The sequence below is a fragment of the Myxine glutinosa genome, chromosome 10, assembly GCF_964187855.1.
Source record: "Myxine glutinosa chromosome 10, kmMyxGlut1.1, whole genome shotgun sequence".
NCBI classification, from domain to species: Eukaryota; Metazoa; Chordata; class Myxini; order Myxiniformes; family Myxinidae; genus Myxine; species Myxine glutinosa.
The window spans coordinates 6,721,940-6,741,613 of NC_136270.1; the positions used below are offsets into that span (position 1 = coordinate 6,721,940).

Here is a 19,674-nt window from a genome sequence, read left to right on the forward strand (position 1 = left end):
TGATAGAAGCTGAAGGATACATCCCCCAGCAAATCTTCAACTGTGACGAGACAGGGCTCTTCTGGAAAAAGATGCCGAGGAGGACGTATATAACGGCAGAGGAGAAGAGCATGCCAGGCCACAAACCCATGAAGGATAGGTTAACCCTTGCACTGTGCGCGAATGCGAGTGGTGACTGCAAGATTAAGCCGCTACTCGTATATCACTCTGAAAACCCCAGAGCCTTTAAGTCTCATAGGATACTTAAAGAAAAACTGCAGGTTATGTGGAGAGGAAACGCAAAGGCGTGGGTCACCAGGCAGTTCTTTGTGGAGTGGGTAAACCTGGTCATTGGTCCTGCCATCAAGAAGTACCTTTTGGAAAATAACCTACCCCTGCAAGCCCTTCTCGTCCTTGACAATGCTCCCGCACACCCACCAAACCTCGAAGACGACACCCTTGAAGAATTTAAGTTCATTAAGGTCCTCTACCTTCCAGCCAACACCACCCCTATCCTGCAGCCCATGGACCAGCAGGTGATTTCAAATTTCAAAAAGCTCTTCACCAAGCACCTGTTCCGGCGCTGCTTTGAGGTTACGGAGAGCACAAACCTCACCCTTCGAGAGTTCTGGAAGGATCACTACAATATCGTGACCTGCCTCAGAATTATCGACATGGCCTGGCAGGGTGTTACAAGGAGCACCTTAAACTCTGCATGGAAGAAGCTGTGGCCTGAGGTTGTGTCCGAAAGGGACTTTGAAGGATTCGAACCTGAAGTGTTAGTGGTGGAGGAGATTGTGTCCCTCGGAAAGTCCATGGGCCTGCAAGTGAATGAAGAAGACGTTAACGACCTCGTCGAGAAGCACAACGAGGAACTGACAACGGAGGAATTAAAGAAGCTACAGCAGCAGCAGAAGACGGAGGTTTTGCAGGAAATTAACGCGGAGGAGCCAGAGGCGGAGGTGGTTATCGCTACAAGTGAGATTAAGGAAATGTTGGGAATGTGGGAGAAAATTTCAGAGTTTATTGAAAAGAAACACCCTGAAAAAGTTGCAACAGGTCGTGCGTTGGCGCTGTGTAACGACACTTGCCTCACTCATTTTCGAAACATTTTGAAAGGGAGGAAGAAACAAACCTCGTTGGACAGGTTTTTCTTGAAACGCCCTGCAAGTGAAAGCGAGGAAAGTGTGGCGAAAAAGGCAAAAGTTATCTCCTCTACCTCCGCCAGCATCTTCGTCTGATCTTCAAGGTAAATACACTTAATAAAACCAGTTTATTTCTTTACATTCTCTTTTATTATGTACAGTATATACGAGGTCGTGCTTGTTTATACATTATTTGTTATTTATAAAGTACATTTTTCTTATTTAAAAACACGTAACAAAAAAAATTGGTGTGGTTTTTTGGGGGCTGGAACGGATTAATAGCATTTCAATGCATTTTAATGGGGAAATTTGATTTGAGAAACGAGCAAATTGAGTTACGAGCTCGGTCACAGAACGAATTAAACTCGTAAGTCAAGGTTCCACTGTATAAGAATTTGTTATTTTATTGGTGTTCTTATCTTCTTCTTCTTCTATATATAAAAAGTTTTTGTTTGTCTGCACGCGCTAATCTCCTGAACAGTGAAAGATAGGAGGAAACCTCTGAAACAAAAAATGTCGGGACAGGCCCCGGGAATGTTATAGGCTAGGTGGCGAGGTTGGTAGAGGCCGCCTCGGCCGGGCTGGGCCCATTTCGCAATTAAAAGCTGAGCTGAGTTAAAAAAAAAAAAAAAAATAACCACCTTTAGAGGCCATTTTCCCCCGCAAAGCGGGGGTTGGCCTTTTTCGGGGACCGTGGTTGTTGTTGTTTTTTGGTCCCCTTTTTGAAGCAATGTTTTACGGCCGGATGCCCTTCCTGACGCCAACCCTTTTTGCCGCCTTTAACGACAAACAGGGAATTACCAGTGAACTGGTACTCAATTAGCCGACCTCGGAAGGATGACAGGCTGAGTCAACCCCCCTGGCGTTAATTCAGCGATTGACCGGGATTCGAACCCAGGATCCTAGGATCCTAAGCCGGCACCCTAGCCGCTAGCCCAACACCAGGGTTATAGCTGAGTTATAGTAGTCAATCTTATACGGCCGCGAGTAAAAGCTGAATTATAGTAGTAAATGAACAAAATGCGGCCGCGGCCGGATAGTCAAACTCCGCTGCTTCACAAAGGCCGCCTTTTATTCCCTTTTTAGTACAGAAGATTAAATTCATTCAAAAAGAACCCGGGCAATGCCGGTGCATTCAGCTCGTCACTAATAAAGCATCATGGTCTGTCATTTTATGTTGCATCTGCATAGTTATGCAAATCCCATCAGTGTATGCCACCGCCACTGGAATAGAGCTCTTCAAAATGTGAAATTTAAATAGAATGGAAAACTATGCTCGATTTGTGTGCTTTCTTTGTGAGAAGCATGCTCAGCACAAGCTTCTTGGGACATCATAACCGTTTAATTTCCTTAAAACAAGTTTTGTGGTGTTTAATGCACTCTCTCCCATTCCTTCACAAACCTGTGACAGATCGAGCTTGCCACGGGAAAGTTCCCTTACCCCAAGTGGAACAGCGTGTTTGATCAGCTTACCCAGGTGGTAAAGGGTGATCCTCCACAACTCAATAACTCAGACGACAGAGAGTTCTCTGCAAGTTTCATCAACTTCGTCAATAGTTGGTGAGCTTGTTACCACTCATTGCCTACTGTTGGAGCCGTATATCGAGAAAGTCTCTTACATTTTGTCATTATTCCAGTTCTTCTATGAGTGTATGTATGTATGTATGTGTATGTATGTATGTGTATATATATATATATATATATATTTGTTTGTTTGTTTGTTTGTTTGTTTGTTTGTTCATTTATTTATTTATTTATTTGTTTGTTTGTTTGTTTGTTTGTTTGTTTGTCCGGAGTATAGAATCAAGAGATACGTGCACAAGTTTCTCAACACAACAAAGGAACACAAGATCGGTCCTGACAAATGTCCGGTATATATCAGGATGCCATGGAAAGGACAATCATCACAAAGGTTTGAAGAACAAATCAAACATACGGTATCAAACACGTACCTGACTGTGCAACCTCGAGTAATCGTCACCTCTTGCCGTCTGCTCACGTCAGTCAACAAGGATGTGCTGCCCACCTTACAAATCAGCAATGTTATATATGAGGGTAAGTGGCGATGTGAAGCTCGGTACGTGGGCCGTACAACCCAAAGGTTGGCTGATTGTATCAAACAGCATGTCCCCCTGGCGATTTGAGGAAAGAACTTAGGAGTCAGGACTCAACCGATACAATTGTGTAAGAATGTTGAAAGACCATCGACCGTTTCTTCTTCTTCTGCCATTGCACGGCACTTGGTAGCCAACCCCAGTTGTGCAGACCAGAACAATGCAGATATGTTCAAGATATTGAGCCGAGGTCGGAGTACGTTACATCTACGTATGTTGGAAGCAACCTTCATCCATTACACAGACCCTATAATGTGTCTTCAAAAGGAATTTGTACATTCTCTCATTCTCTTTCAACATCGAAAGATTAAAGGTGTTGCCCCGACCACTGTGCATGGTATGGCTGCAAATGGTGAGTCCTCAGCTTTGGGGGTACCCCATCCCACCTCCCTCCAAGGTATTGGTGCTGGTGAGTCATCGCTCTCAACTCCACTCCAGCCAATTGGAGCCAGAGATAGTGGTGACTGAGTCAACCAATGGGTGAACCAATGAGTGTTCAGATTACCAATGACTTCATGACTGATGAACTAATTGGTGTGGCTCTTACATAGACATGCTTATATATGCACGATCTTTTACTTCCTCTTTCTATTTCTGCAAATTACCTTGAGGAGTACAGCACAAAAAGCTTCGGTTATTCTTATTATGTCGTGTTCGTTTTCTTGTATATACATCTACATGCTGTTGCGGTTTTGGGAAACCGCTAAGAAGTAATGGCAACCACCATACATATGTATGTCCCCCTGTCCCCCTTAGTATAGTTAATTCATAGCAGAACATTATCTTAGTCCCTTCCCCTTATATGGTGTGTACCCCGGTTTAGAATAGGTACACCGTATCCCTGCGTGTCGTAAGAGGCGACTGAAAGGGTTGGCGTCAGGAAGGGCATCCGGCTTTAAAAACATTGCCTCAAAAAGAGAACCATGACAATTACAACTACATATGGGCAGGGTACAGCCCGAAGTACCCCGTGGGGGACCCCACTCCCTCTCGTCAAAACTCAAGGTGGGGAACCCGATCGAAGCAAGGGAGGAAATCACTCCATTTATGATGACGAAACGTCTGATGCCCGACGTGGAGATCGGTTTCTGAGGTTTGGGACATGGAATGTAGGGACAATGACAGGGAGATCAGGAGAAGTGGTGGAAGTATTGGTCAGAAGAAGAGTGGACATATGTTGTGTGCAGGAGACGAGATGGAAGGGAAGTGGTGTGAGAATGGTGAAGGGTAGGCAGGGACAGAAATACAAGTTTGTGTGGCAAGGGTGCCCGGAGGGTGTGAATGGTATTGGTGTCCTGTTTCTGAGGAGTTTGTAGACAGTGTGGTGAGTTTGACTAGAGTGAGTGAAAGGTTGATGATGGTGAAAATGATGATTGGAAAGCTCTTGGTGAACGTCATCTCGGGATATGCTCCGCAGGTTGGTCGGAGCGATGAAGAGAAGGACAAGTTCTGGTGTGCGATAGAGAAGCTGATGGAAAACGTGAAAGATGAGGAAGTTGTTGTGGTGGGAGGAGACCTAAATGGACATGTGGGAAGGTTTTGGACGGTTTTGAGGAAGTTCATGGGGGTTACGGATATGGTGTGAGAAATGGAGAAGGTGAAAGGATTTTGGAGTTTGCTGATGGAGCTGATTTGTTGATTTGTAATACTCAGTTCCAGAAAGAGGATAATAAGCTTGTTACATACACGTCAGGTGGGTCGATGACAACCGTTGACTACCTGCTGGTGCATAGGCGAGATCGGGGGCACCTCCGGGATACAAAGGTGATCCCGGGGGATGAGGCTGTTTCACAGCACCACTTGGTTGTCTGCGACATAAGGGTGAAAGGTGCAAGGAGAGCTCGGCGGGTGATGTACCAACCGAGAATGAAGGTGTGGAGGTTGAAAGAGGTGACAGTGAGGGAGGCATTAAAAGAGAGGCTGAGTATGGTAGAGGATGGTGTGGTTGAGCTTGAAAGTGGTTGGATGTCAATGAAAAATGGTATGTGGATGGACAAAAGGACCACTCACGAAGACTCTCGGAGGCACTCGGAAACATGGTGGTGGGATGATGAAGTTGGAAAGAAGATTGACGAGAAGAGGAAGAAGGTCAATGAGTGGCAGAAGGTGCAGGGTATGGGGGCAGAAAAGGCAGAGCATGAAAGTTATAAGGCAGCCAAGAAGACTGCAAAGAAAGAGGTAGCAAAGGTGCAGGAGGCACGTAGGAAGATGTTCGGAGAACGCTTGGATTTGGAAGAGGGTCAGAGAGCGGTATTCAGGATTGCAAAGCAGATAGCGAAAGAGAGGTGTGATGTGATGGGGGTGAGTTGCTTGAAGGATGAAGTGGGACAAATCGTTGTGGACCCAGATGGAATTAAAGGAAGATGGAAGAGATGTATGGAAATACTGTTGAATGCAGAGAATGGATGGGATGGCATCATAGAGAGTCACCCAGTTTTAGGACCGGCAGAGAAGATAACCGAGAAGGACGTTGAGGAAGCGATAAAAGCAATGAAGAGTAGAAAAGCGGGAGGGCCGACGGGAGTTGTGGGAGATATGTTGAAGGCAGCGGGAAATTGGGGTGTGAAGAGAATGACAGAGATCTGCAATCTGGTGGTGAAAGAAGGCTGCATTCCAATGGATTGGGAACTGAGTACCCTCACCCCTCTATACAAGTGGAAAGGTGAACCTCTGGACTGTGGCTCGTATCGAGCGATAAAGTTATTGGAGCATGGAATGAAGGTATTGGAAAGGGTGTTGGAGAGGAGGATAAGGTAGAAAGTGAAGATTGACGAAATGCAGTTTGGATTTATGCTAGGAAGAGGAATGACAGACGTGCTTTTTATTGTGAGGCAGTTGCAGGAGAAGTACATGGAGAAGAGGAAGAAGTTGTTTCTTGGGTTTGTTGATCTGGAGAAAGCATTTGATAGGGTTCCACGTGAAGTAGTGACATGGGCATTGAGGAAGTTACGAGTGGAGGAATGGTTGATCAGAGTAGTAATGGCAATGTACAAAAGAGCGTGCACAGCTGTAAGGACGAAGGACGGGAACAGTGGTGAGTTTGAGGTGAAGGTGGGAGTGCATCAGGGGTCGGTACTAAGTCCACCACTATTTGTAGCTGTGATGGAGGTGCTGGCTCGGAACGTAAAGGAGGGTTTACCGTGGGAGTTGTATGCAGATGATCTGGTGTTGATTGCAGAAAGTATGGATGGACTAAAGGAGAAGACGAACAAGTGGAAGGAATGTATGGAGACAAAAGGTCTGAAGGTGAATATCGGAAAAACGAAGGGGATGGCAAGTGGTAAAGCATGTGGTGAGGTGGAAAGAACTGGGAAGTGGCCGTGTGCTGTGTGCAGGAAGGGTGTCGGAGTGAATTCCATTCAATGTACAATGTGCGCTGAGTGGGTTCATCAAAAATGTAGTGGTTTGAGAGGGGCATTAACCAGTGTGGCAGCTACATTCAAGTGTAAGGTGTGCACAGAGGGAGCTGCAGATGGAGGAAATATTGAGTTGGATCTTGGAGATGGCATGAAGCTGGAAGGTGTGAAAAATTTTGTTACCTCTGAGACATGCTGAATGGAGAAGGTGGATCAGACTCGGCAATGGTGGCTCGAGTGAGATGTGCATGGAAGAAGTTTCGGGAACTGAGTGGCGTGCTGACGAGGAGGGGAGTGTCGTTGAAGCTGAAGGGAAAGGTGTATGCTGCATGTGTGAGAAGTGTTATGATTTATGGGAGCCAGACATCGGTAATGAACGTAGAGCAGCAACGAAGGCTGGAAAGGGTGGAAATGCGAATGGTTCGACGGATGTGTGGAGTATCGTTGAGAGAGAGGAAGACAAATGATGAACTGCGAAAGATGATGGGAATAGAGCTTGTGATGGATGCTGTGAAGAGAAACAGTTTGAGATGGTTTGGTCATGTGTTGAGGAAGGATGAAAGTGACTGGTTGAGAAGAGTGATGGAAATGAATGTGGAAGGAAGTAGAGGACGGGGAAGACCGAGAAAGACCTGGCTAAAGATGGTCGAAGAAGAAATGCGGGCAAGGGGGTTAACAAGGGGAGATGCAGAAAATAGGGCAAAATGGAGAAGATTGTCATGGGGACCGCAAGGCTAACCCCCGCTCTTGCAGGGAAAATGGCCTTAAAATGCCTGTTGTTGTTTGTTGTCTGCCCCTTATATGGGTTAGTATATCGATATGTGTTGGGGAGGGAAAGACAGGCCCTCCCCTCAAAAGGGGAAGCCAGGCAGGTGCACAAAGAGATTGCATTCAAAGTCTTGAAGGACCGAGGACAGGCCAAAGGCCTCAAGGGTGGATGCCAGCAACAACATTTTGTTGGAAGGGAACTTTTCAAATGCATCAGGTGAAAGTCCCTTTGAGAGGGCTTGTGGGGGCATGGTAACACAATGGGCCACTAATCAACACCAGAGCAACTTTGGGGAGGGCTCGTGGGGCAGGAAAGCCAGACTCCACCAACCGGCAGCCCAGAAAACACCCTCAAACAGCCCAACCCTTGGAAGGGGCTGGATAGAAAGGCCTTGGACTTTGTTCGCTCGGCACGTGTTTTTTTTTGCTCTCTGTGCACGTGGGCCTCTCTGTGCTCTCTCTCGCTCTCTCCCTCTCTCCCCCTCTTCCTCTTTCTCTGCTCCCTCTCGCTGCACGTGTGTACGACGGACTCGCTTTCTGCACGAGGCCACGACTTGATTCTCTCTCTGCTGCTTTGGACTTTGTTCTATCTGCACGTGCCTGCTCTCTGCCTGCCGGTTGCACTCTGCATGTGATCATCGGACACGCTGCACATGTTTATCGGACTCTATGCACTCTGCACGTGGTCATCGGACACTCTACACGTGTTCATCGGACTCTCTGCACATGCCTCCTTGCCTGCCCGTGTTTGTGCTGGGACTGCCCCTTCGTGTTCGTGCTGGGATTCTCTGCCCGTGTTCAAGCTGGTGACTGCTTCTTCGTGCTCGTGCTGGGGACTGCCCTTTACCGGCGTGGTGCTCGTTGGTGAATCAAGCCAACAAGGTCCTGGTAACATCGTAACCATTTTGCTGACAGGATCCCAACATTTGTTTTCCCCTGCCCCTCCCCCGTGAACGTGTGCTGGGCGCCCATGCAGTTTATTTGTTGTAATCGTCATAAGGCATAGATTAAGCTAAGTTTCTGCCTCTTGTCCATTTTTCTTTCCTATCAATGAGTTGCACTGTAAATACTTGAAAATATATCGAATCGTTAAACGTTTCCTTTCCAACTGTCCGTGAATGTCCTTTCTTTCATTGGTCCACCATTGCTCGCACTCAGAGCAGTAACAATACATACACGAGACGGCCCATTTCAGCGCACACCTGCAAACGTACTCCCTTTAATATATCCAATCAGCAATCCGTTCCCCCATTCCCCTCTACCTCTTCACACATTACTCTGCCATCAATAAGCTCCTCTCTCATCTCAAAACCTACTTTGTTGCATCCGGTTTTATATTTACCCTGTAACACAGTGTATGGAGTGAGTAGTTGCATGTACCCTCGTCTCATTAAGATGGAGTTGCCTTTGAGATCAATTTAGTAACGAGGCATTTATTTTACTTATTGTTTTTTGGTGTTTCCTGTTGACCTTTTATTCCTATTCCTTTCACTATTTTGTTCCATTCAGCCTCACAAAGGATGAGTCAAGAAGACCAAAGTACAGAGAGCTGCTGGTGAGCTTTTTAAAAATATCATCATTTTGTTTACGGACAGTGGTTTTAATTACTAGTCAATGCGTTGGCCGAGTAGTGTGGTCGGACATGCTACGTATTGAGTTAATATCTGGCTGAAGGCAGCAGTATTAAGGATTTGGATTTCATGCATCTGAAAATAGAGCTGTTCAAGGGAAATGAACGTGTTGCTGTCGGATTGCCAGCAAAACTCAGCTGGATCACTAATGACCTTCAGAGAGGAAGTCAGCTGGTCGTCCTGTCTGGCCTGGTGCATGTGTATTGCTTGGCCACACTTTCCTGATTGACTCTTGAATGCCCTTAGAGCAATTTAGGATGTGCATTAAAATGCTGCCTTAAATTGAGATTTGAAAAGGAGAGGTGATTGGAAGGAAATGAATTAAATGGGGAAGGCTAACGCGAGGAGTTGTAAGGCACATGGTGGAAGATGGTGGAGAGGTTCGAAAATGCAGCCCTTTAGCGTATGTAATATATAGATAGCCTCAAGTAAAGGAACGTTTCTGCAAATGGCAAAATCTCAATGTGTTTTGCATTTTATTCTCAGCCACATGGCATCCATCCCTCACTCTGCTTTACACCCTTTCACATCCTTAATATTTCCTGCAAGTGTATTTTTTGCAAGTATCTTCACCTTTCTTCGCAACAATTTTAATCCTACGATTAGGATTTTTCTTAATTCTTAATTTTAATCCTGTGCAGCAGGAGACATGGTTTTGTAATCACTTCTGTGTGTGTGTCTGTCTGTCTGTCTGTGTGTGTGTCCGGGTTGTCGGGCCGTAACTTTTTTACCATTTATTTTGTCATCAAATTTTCATCAAAGCTTTATGATGATAATACGGAGAAAGCAAATTTATAATTTTGTAAAAAGGTCAAAGGTCAACGTCACATAAAATCGTCAATTTTCATCCGATTGACCTGAAATTTTAAGAATTTGCATATTGGGTCACTGAATTGTTTCATTAATCAAAAACTACAAGGCAATTGTTTTTTTTTTGACCAAATGGTCAAGGTTGCGTAAAATCTCCATTTTTCACCCGATTGACCAGAAATTTAAGGAATTTGCATATTGGGTCACTGAATTGGTTCACTTATAAAAAGGTAGGAGTCGATTGTTTGTTTGTTTTTGATCCAAAGGTCAATGTTGCATAAAATCGTCAATTTTCATCCAATTCACCTGAAATATTAAGAATTTGCATATTGGGTCACATAATTGGTTCACCAATCAAAAGATAATAACCGATTATATTTATGTTTTCAGGTTGTTTTTTATCTAAAGCTCAAAGGTCAAGACTGCATAAAATCATCAATTTTCATTTTGTATTTCTTTTTTAAACTGTTTTCGTCATTTTGAGCATACGGAAGAAGACAAAGACGTCTGAATACAAACGGACGCAAACGGGCTTTGCATTTTCAGATGCTTTCTAGTTTGATTTCAAACAGACAAGGCTTTTTGTTGTGTTACGTTTATTTTCACACATTTTGTTGATGCAACACCCTGTGTAAGACCACCAATGTAAGACCATGTGAGATGTCTGGAATTGGATGCGAGGGAGAATTAAATTGGTCCCAGTCTAGGCCTGCCTCCATCCTGACGAGTATGACACCACTTGATTCATTGCAGTCAAGGCACCCCTTTTTGCTTTCACTTTACTTTAATTTTCATGATATTTAGGGATTTCATATCATCAGAAACACAGAATATTTTTTTCCGACAAATCTTACCATTTCTGCGTTGAGCCCATAAATATTGAAGCACTGGAGTTTTCAAAGTTTGGAAGTTATGAAATACATAAATAGCTGTCAAGGACATTTTGCTACTCGTTGTCAGGTGAATAGGATTCCCATGTCGAGAGTTACAGATCATGTACAAGTGCACGTAGCTTCATCACTTTCGTTGTCTTCTCGGGAGATTCTAGATTTACATGCTAAACACATTACACAGTGAACGGGGTGAGCATGAGATGCCTTTAAGGTTCCCCCTGCCCCACTCATCAGTTGGGGTTTTCTTACGTTATGGTAATTAAACTATGTGTGTCAGCTAATCGAATGGGTCGCGTGGTACGTTCAGAGTGGCGGGCGTGGGGAGGAATACGCTTTATATGTTATTATATTCTGGTGGCGATGGTGGTGGCCTTGATAGCCTATATACTTGTGTAATGTTTGTGTTTTTATCTTTGTGGAGTGTTCACCATATTTATATCGGACTGATGAAGGCTTACTATGATAGATCCAAGTTTGTTGATTATGATGGGAGTCTCTCAATTTACTCCCTTCCTCCCTCCCCTCCTCCTACCCCCACCCCCACAAAAATTCACAGAACTTCCTGATGTTCTGACATACAACCCAAATCTGTTGATTTTCTGCCAACTTTAAAGTCTAGTACTGATGTAAGATCATCAGCCAAATAAATTTAGCATTCAGATACCATTACGCAGCTTAACTTCGACCTAATTTTGAAGTGATCCGGTTGGCCCTCGACTGTGAATGAGTAACACATGATATTGTTATGTCGGTGGGGTAGAGGAATATCTAGAGTCAGGTAGATCTGAATAGGTAACATGCTTCGTCTGTCACGATAGGGAATCTGCCTGTAATAAGTTCTGTGTGTTTAGTCTGGTTTGTCGGTTAAGGAGTATACCTGTGAACATACCAGGACGTTCGTGTGCTAGGTAGTTGTAGGGATTAAAGATAACAGCCCTTGTGTGTCAAACCTGGTGATCAAACCTTTGTCCCTTATGGCAACGCACACCTGTAGACACTTAGATCGGGCCTTTATTGCACACAGTAATTAAATTCCCTTTCCTGACAAGGACTTCGGAAGAAAACGGGCAGGGGGCCAGTTCGGGGCACCGCCGCATGGGCCGCAGCCGGCTATACCTCCAGCTGGCCTGGAACGGCCTCGTGGCAAGGCTGGGGGCCACGCGCGGGAGGACGGTTGGCTGGGCAGGGAGGGGGTCGAGCAGTACCGGTGCGGGAAGCACTCGACCAATCAGAGGGCGCGCCGAGACCGACGTCACAGGCCAGGTCATAAAAGGGGGGGTGCTGCACGACATTCGTGCTTGGCTCGGAGCAGCAGCTCTCTTGGGTTTTCATAGTGTGCAGTCGCAATTGCTCTCCTTTGGCCCTCTCTCCCCTTTTGCCGTTCTTCTTCGTTGGTCTATTGGCGCTGTATGACAGCTGTTGGTCCCTGCGCTTCTCTTCATCGGGCTGACGGTTTGCTCATGGTGCTTGGAGCGGTGCTCGGTGCTTCTGGAGCTTAGAGTGGTGAACGGGACCTCGTGTGCAAACGGCGAGGGCGTTGGCTCGGGTCTAGCGAAGCGTGCGAGGCGGTGGAGGATTTCTCTGCACCGGAGTTTGGAGCACCATTGGACGATATACTGCAAGACGACGGACAGATAAGACCGCACCCTTCATTCACCATTACACGACGATTTATTTTGTTCATTCATCCCTGTGTCCTGTTGTTGAGTCTGGTGTGTGGGATCACAATTTAGGAATTAGATTTATCGTCGCGTTTCTTGTCCCAATCCTTATTACATTAAACCTTTTTTCTTATTTCTCATTCCCTTCAACTCTGGTGTCCGTTTGAGTTTGTTCCCCTTCCACAATTACGCGCTACCGCTTCTTCCTCTTCCCTTCTTCTCTTTCCGCGTTTTATAGCCGAATCTGTGTTTGGTCGTCGCCTCAAGTAAGTCCGTTTGTCCATTCGCGGTCCCTGGTGTTAACTGGAGGGATTCGCACAACTGGTAGTCAGGAGTGGGATTGAACCCTGAGTAAATTTGGTGTCAAGGAGTGTGGAGAATTTGGACGCAAAATTTTTCGTAGTCTGAGGCGATAAATTTGCATCGGCGATCGGTGCGCCGTCAGCGTCTGACGGACGGAGCATCGTTAAAAGTTAAATTTTATTCCTGTTAAAGGCCGGGCGGAGAAGCGACCTCTTCTTTATGGATGGAAGAGGTAAGCAATATGAAAGAAGGGATGGAAGATGCGGGAAGCTTTGGGAGTGAGTCAGAAATAGTTAGGGTTGAGCATAGTGGTGGAGCTTCCCCCGCCGCAGGGACGGCCCCGATGGATTTCCAGGCCATGTATGAAAGACTAATGAAGGGAATAAACGATAGCAGGGAGCACAGTGAGCGAACCAGTAAAGAAATGAGTGAGCGATTGGAAAATAAAATTGATGGGTTGGATGGAAAAATGGACTCCCAAAGGAATAAATTTAGGGAAGGAATCAAAAGAATGAGTGATAGTTTGAAGGAACAAACGAATTAATTGAGGGAAGGACGAACGAATGGTGCCGTTGGAGCCCAGGAGAAGCCAAGGGTGGCAGAATTTGAATCAGAACGGCGGGAATTTAAATTGGGAATGGAAGAGAGTACGGCCCATGCAGATGTGCATGTTGTTCAGGAGCAGGGAATTGCACCAGGAATGGCAATGGAAGGAAATTTAGAGGTAAATGGACGATGTTTCCCACCTGCTGGCCTGCAGGTTTATCGGGGCCGGGTGGATGTCACAACACCCCAACCGGGAGATGAATTCGGAATGGTGCAGCACCAGGGCGGTGGTGCAGACCGAGAGGGGGTAACATTATTGGGGGTCCGTGTGGTGGAGCCGGACCGGGTATTTATTCGGGAAGGCCTGATGGGGCCAGAAATGATTGGTGATGGGGATGAGCATGATGTGACCCAGCGGCTGGGGACCTGGGACAGTCCCAGGGGGGTAGAGGTTGACCAGGCCCAAAGGAGTTTGGGAGAGGAGGTGAGTCGGTTCGAGGAGGTGGTTGAGGTGACCGAGGGGACCCTCACCATGCACTACGATTGGGCAACGGAGGCTCCAAAATTGAAGAACCAGTTGGGGGAGTGTGTTGGCTCCGTACTGGATTTGGACCTTGGAGAGTCGGGAGATCGAGCCTCTGAAGATTTGGTCGCCGTAGGGAATTTGAACCAGCTGCAGGGAGGGGCAGAACAACCTGTGGTTGAGGTTGTTACCTGCAGCTGTGGTTTGGGACAGGAGATAAAAATTGTTAAAAGAAAATCTCAAATAAAATTAAAATGGGAATTTGAAGTGGAGCAGCCTTGGTTGGAGTTGGTCCCCGGGCTGTGGAATTTGGACCAAGAGAGGTCGTTGGTGATGGCCTCGGGCAAAAGTTGCCCCTTTGGAAATTTTGGTATGCCAGCCAGCTGGGGGGCTGTGCTGGCGAGATTTGGAGGTGGGGTCCAGCCATGGGTGTCGTGGTACGACCTGGGTCTGGTGGAGTGTGGCGTCCCTTGTCCATCGGGGCGCCACCCGAGCGTGTGGCTCGGGCCGACAGGGTCACCGGACCCTGGTGGGGGTTAAGACCTCCAGGGGGTCCGAGGTGGTCTCTCAAGCGTAGGATGGCGTATATTGAGGCCCACTAGGGGGAGGTGTTGTGGGTCGCGCTTTGGTGGTGGCACCACGGACGGCCAACTTGGGCCTGATGTGACCGCGGCTTGACACCCTCTCCCTGAGACTCTGGGACAGCCAGCATGTGGTGACCTGCCATGCTGTGCTGGGCTATGGAGCGGGTCGAACCGAATGGACAGGAATGAGATAGCCCACCGGACAACCATTGGGGCATCTGTGGAACGTGATGGTGTGAGAGTGACCTTCCACAGATGTTCCATTATGATTTATGGACTCTCGGTTTGGGAAGAGAGCCATGGGAGTGTTGAATGGGAAGTTGTAAAGTGCCGAGCATATGGGCCATGCTCGGCTGGCATGTGTATGGCAAAGCATCTTTCTTTGGTGAGGTTCGTGAAATGTGAAAAATGTTTGGCTTTGGTAATCTCGGGGTTATATGCAAATTTAAGGGTGAATTTTGTGAAGATAAATGGTGGTCACTGCACAGTGACACCATTATTGATCCAGGTGTGCTGGACCAGTGTTGGAGACTGGAATAAAAATTCATAGGTTAGCAAGACAGCCTTCAACTGGTTGCGGCGGCGACTGTGCCGATATTTGGGACGCGGAGTCATGGGGATGGAGTTGTGTTGTCTGAGGGTCAACGTGGTGCTATGGGTGTCTGAGGTGTGTGGACCATGTCTTCTGGGTGGGTCTCCTGGTGGAGCATGGCTGTCGACTGGACCTTGGTGTGGTCAAGTGTGGGTGATCACTGGGGTGTGGGGGGGGGCTGCAGTTCTGTGGACTGGGGGACGAGGGCGGCGTAGGTGACGTGAGGGGAATGCTACGTACTGCGACCGTCCCCCAGGGCCGAGGTTGTGTGTGCGGTAGTGTTTGTTGGCAGCAGGTGCTCACCACATTGGCCAGCTGGGGCTGGTGCAGCTGTGTCCCTCGCAGTGGGGCCGAAGGATGGATTGTGGGTTGCACCCTTATGGACACTCATGGGCCATGTTGGAGTTTTGACTGCTCACCTTATACCGATGACCCTTGCACGGTAGAGGTGCGGAGCTGTCGTAGCCACAGGTAGTTGTGTAGCGATGATCACCGTTGGATGCGGACCCACATACCTGCCAGTATAGTGGGGAGAAAAGTGAAATTTGGTGAAATTTGTTAGGCCCAATGTGATAAATTTTGGGATTTTGAGGGTGGGTGGCACTTTGGGTCTGAGCAACTTGCAACTACCTGCACTTGAGGTGAGTGTTTTGAGGTGTACTGTCCCAGGCTTCAGGGCTTGCTGTGGAAATTTGGGGACATGTAATTTGGAGTTGGGGGTGGGTGCGAGTGATGACATGGCTGGTGAGGGGGGTGGAATGGGTGCCACAGAGTCTTGTGGGTGGCGTGTGTTTTTGTGTTGTGGTGATGTGTTTTCATGTGGTCGTGAGGTTGGAAAGATGAGTGAGTGATGATTATTGAGTGATTATTGTGTTTTGAAATGCGTAATGATTCAACTGTGAACGGGGGATTTCACAATGGCAGGCCATGGCAACTCTTTTGTACCATCGTTGGCAATATGTGTTGGAAAATTGAATGGCAGCGGGGGAGGAAATGTGTGTTTGGGATCTTGTGGGTGGGGAAGGTGTGTGTGTCCGCAGGTACAGATCAAGCTCTGAGGAGCGATGCCTGTGGCCCCCTTCTGCGGCAATTACCCCTGGCAGCCAGTGGTATCTGGAAATTGGAGCTCGTCGGTGGAGGGTCTGGTTGGGCGCCGTGGGGTAAAGGAGACCCCCGGCGACCCGTGGAGCTGCGCGGAAGCAGGAGGCAATGGAGCCTGGTGTGTGGAGACCCTCACCTGCGGGGTAACGACGGAAAGAGCTGTTGGGCTGTCACGGGGCCAAGAGGTAAAGGTGGGGGGGGGGGGTGCAATGAACTTGTAAGTCGGTTGACTTGTGTTTGGGACTGCGGGCACCATAGCCTGAAGCGCCCCCACCATCTTAGTTGTGCGGTACCTCCCCGCTGCCTAGAGAGAAATGCACATATGAATATGACATCAATGCCATGGTCCTGCTGGGGGGGTGTAGTCAGTGTGTGCTTTGTAATGATTTTGGGTGATGATTTATGGAATGAGAATGAGTGGTTAAGGGGTTTGTGTTGAATGAATGTGGACGAAATCCACCGAGCCATGTCACTCACCTGTAACACCTTGACAGGGCCCACGGAAATTTAGTGGTACCCTGGTGTTGGGCTAGCGGCTAGGGTGCCGGCTTAGGATCCTAGGATCTTGGGTTCGAATCCCGGTCGATCGCTGAATTAACACCAGGGGGGTTGACTCAGCCTGTCATCCTTCCGAGGTCGGCTAATTGAGTACCAGTTCACTGGTAATTCCCTGTTTGTCATTAAAAGGCGGCAAAAAGGGTTGGCGTCAGGAAGGGCATCCGGCCGTAAAACATTGCTTCAAAAAGGGGACCAAAAAACAACAACAACCACGGTTCCCGAAAAAGGCCAACCCCCGCTTTGCTGGGAAAAATGGCCTCTAAAGGTGGTTTATATATTATATTGGGATGGCCCCGCAGCTAAGGTTGCGTCTTGTGGCATCCACCGGGGGACGCGGTCTGTAGACCGGGTGTGTACAAATGTTTAGTAGAGTTTGGAATTTCTGGTTAAGGGTAAGTTTTGTGGTGAAGTTAGTTTTTGAGTGTTGTTTGTTGCCTTCCACCACAGGAACGACCAAGGAAATGATTGTACATATTTGCAGGACTGTTAAGGGGATTAGCATGTTAAGGAGACTAGGTAGGAAGTCCGGCTCACTTCCCACAGCCCTCCTGATTAATTTCATAGGCTAATTAAGAATGAGACAGTAAGTGTTCAGACCGGAATGGTAGCGCCTGCAGTGAACCTAGCAGGAGCTATGGTTCCAGGGGGGGGGGGGGGATGTTATGTCGGTGGGGTAGAGGAATATCTAGAGTCAGGTAGATCTGAATAGGTAACATGCTTCGTCTGTCGCGATAGGCAATCTACCTGTAATAAGTTCTGTGTGTTTCGTCTGGTTTGTCGGTTAAGGAGTATACCTGTGAACATACCAGGATGTTCGTGTGCTCGGTAGGTGTAGGGATTAAAGATAACAGCCCTTTTGTGTCAAACCTGGTGATCAAACCTTTGTCCCTTATGGCAACGCACACCTGTAGACACTTAGTTCGGCCCTTTATTGCACACAGTAATTAAATTCCCTTCCCTGACAAGGACTTCGGAAGAAAACGGGCAGTGGACCAGTTCAGGGCACCGCCGCATGGGCCGCAGCCGGCTCCACCTCCAGCTGGCCTGGAGCGGCCCCGTGGCAAGGCCGGGGGCCACGTGCTGGAGGACGGCTGGCTGGGCAGGGAGGGGGTCGAGCAGTACCGGTGCGGGAAGCACTCGACCAATCAGAGGGCACGCCGAGACTGCGTCAGAGGGCGCGCCACAGGCCAGGCCATAAAAGGGGGGCGCTGCACGACATTCGCGCTTGGTTCGGAGCAGCAGCTCTCTTGGGTTTTCATAGCGTGCAGTCGCAATTGCTCTCTTTTGGCCCTCTCTCCCCTTTTGCCGTTCTTCTTCGTTGGTCTATTGGTGCTGTACGACATCTGTTGGTCCCTGCGCTTCTCTTCATCGGGCTGACGGTTCGCTCGTGGTGCTTGGAGTGGTGCTCGGTGCTTCTGGAGTTTCGAGTGGTGAACGGGACCTCGTGTGCAAACGGCGAGGGCGTTGGCTCGGGTCTAGCGAAGCGTGCGAGGTGGATGGAGGATTTCTCTGCACCAGAGTTTGGAGCACCATTGGACGATACACTGCAAGACGACGGACAGATAAGACCGCATCCTACATTCACCATGACACGACGATTTCTTTTGTTCATTCATCCCTGTGTCCTGTTGTTGAGTCTGGTGTGTGGGATCCCAATTTAGGAATTAGATTTATCGTCGCGTTTCCTGTCCCGATCCTTATTACAATAAACCCCTTTTATTATTTCTCATTCCCTTCAACTCTGGTGTCCGTTTGAGTTTGTTCCCCTTCCACAGTTACGCGCTCTCGCTTCTTCCTCTTCCCTTCTTCTATTCCCGCGTTTTATAGCCGAATCCGTGTTTGGTCGTCGCCTCAAGTAAGTCCGTTTGGTCCATCCGCGGTCCCTGGTGTTAACCGGAAGGGTCCGCATGACAATATGAATGTCTGGCCACCTCATTGGTGTTTTATTTCCATGCAACTTGCATATTCAATAAACCCTCGAATTCTGTGGAAAATTGCATCGAGAGCCACGTGACTGTGATGATCTGCTTGGTAAAATGAAGCCGTTCAATTTGGACTGGATTGGGCGAAAGATATTCTGTGGGTTAGGCGCATCACTTGTGTGAGTTGCTTGTTGTACGTTGCTCATCTTCCCATGAAATAATTAGCTCAGGATATTTTATGGGTGAATTCTTAAAATTCCACACTGATGGGCATTCCCCATATCCCCCTCCACAAACTTGGGAGCCTCTGTTCTTAAATTTCCTGGTAATTTCTTACTTTTGTTTTGCTGCTTTTTTTTTTTAATGAAAATGGCTTCAGCCCTTCGTGAATTTTTCTCAAATAGCTTTGTAGTTATACATATCATCACTTTGGAGTGATACTGATCGTGTAATACTTACATTGTTTCTCCATCTTATGCTACCCATCGTTCTACAATCTCGGGTTTGTCTGTTATTTTTTATTTTATGTGGTACGCCATATAATGTTGTTGTGGTTCAGGACCGGGCCAGATTACGGCCTTTCAATTTCCGATACCATGCCCGTGGAACCACTGAACCAGCCAAGCATTACGCTATTGGTACTGTACACCTCGTCCCCAATTATGGCCGAGCGATGCCGAAAGGCAGTGGCATGGTCTTGATATCTGGTGTTATTTACCTTGGCCAATTAGTCCCTCAGTGGGTCTTTTACAATTGCCAAGAAAAACCACGACAGCCAACCAGGCTATGAGAAAGGGAACACAAGGAAGGCAATGAATAACCAGTACCTGATAAATAAACAAATCCCTTCCCAACTACCGATCATACACTCTCAACGAAAGCAATGAACACATGGGACTCATTGACTACCTAACCTTAGGGCCCAATTAGACACTCCACATGAGATAGACAAAGCGGGAAGGACAACACAGGAAGAGCGAGCGGGACAAACCTGACACAGTCTAGCAGGCAAATGTGTGTGCCGTTGGTGAATATGTGAGAGGGAGAGACAGACAGACAGACAGACAGAATGTGTGGCTCCGACCTCGGCGGCAAGTAACTGACGCTTTACGAGACCACTTTGGCACAGCCTTCCGTGCGTTGGTCAGGGTGGTACCTTCCCACTTCCACCATCGCTCCCACCTTTAT

At 47.6% G+C, this 19,674-nt stretch overlaps 1 protein-coding gene across 3 annotated transcripts in view; it reads left to right on the forward strand.

Annotated features, from left to right (window-relative positions):
* The window catches only part of MAP2K4 (mitogen-activated protein kinase kinase 4), an 81,654-nt gene that overhangs the window by 60,228 nt on the left and 1,752 nt on the right, over positions 1 to 19,674 (forward strand). For all 3 annotated transcript variants that reach the window (XM_068127105.2, XM_068127104.2, XM_068127106.2), the window contains exons 10-11: positions 2,536 to 2,684; positions 8,872 to 8,917. In XM_068127105.2, the coding sequence (XP_067983206.1) occupies positions 2,536 to 2,684; positions 8,872 to 8,917 (195 nt within the window). The remainder of the gene's footprint in view (positions 1 to 2,535; positions 2,685 to 8,871; positions 8,918 to 19,674) is intronic.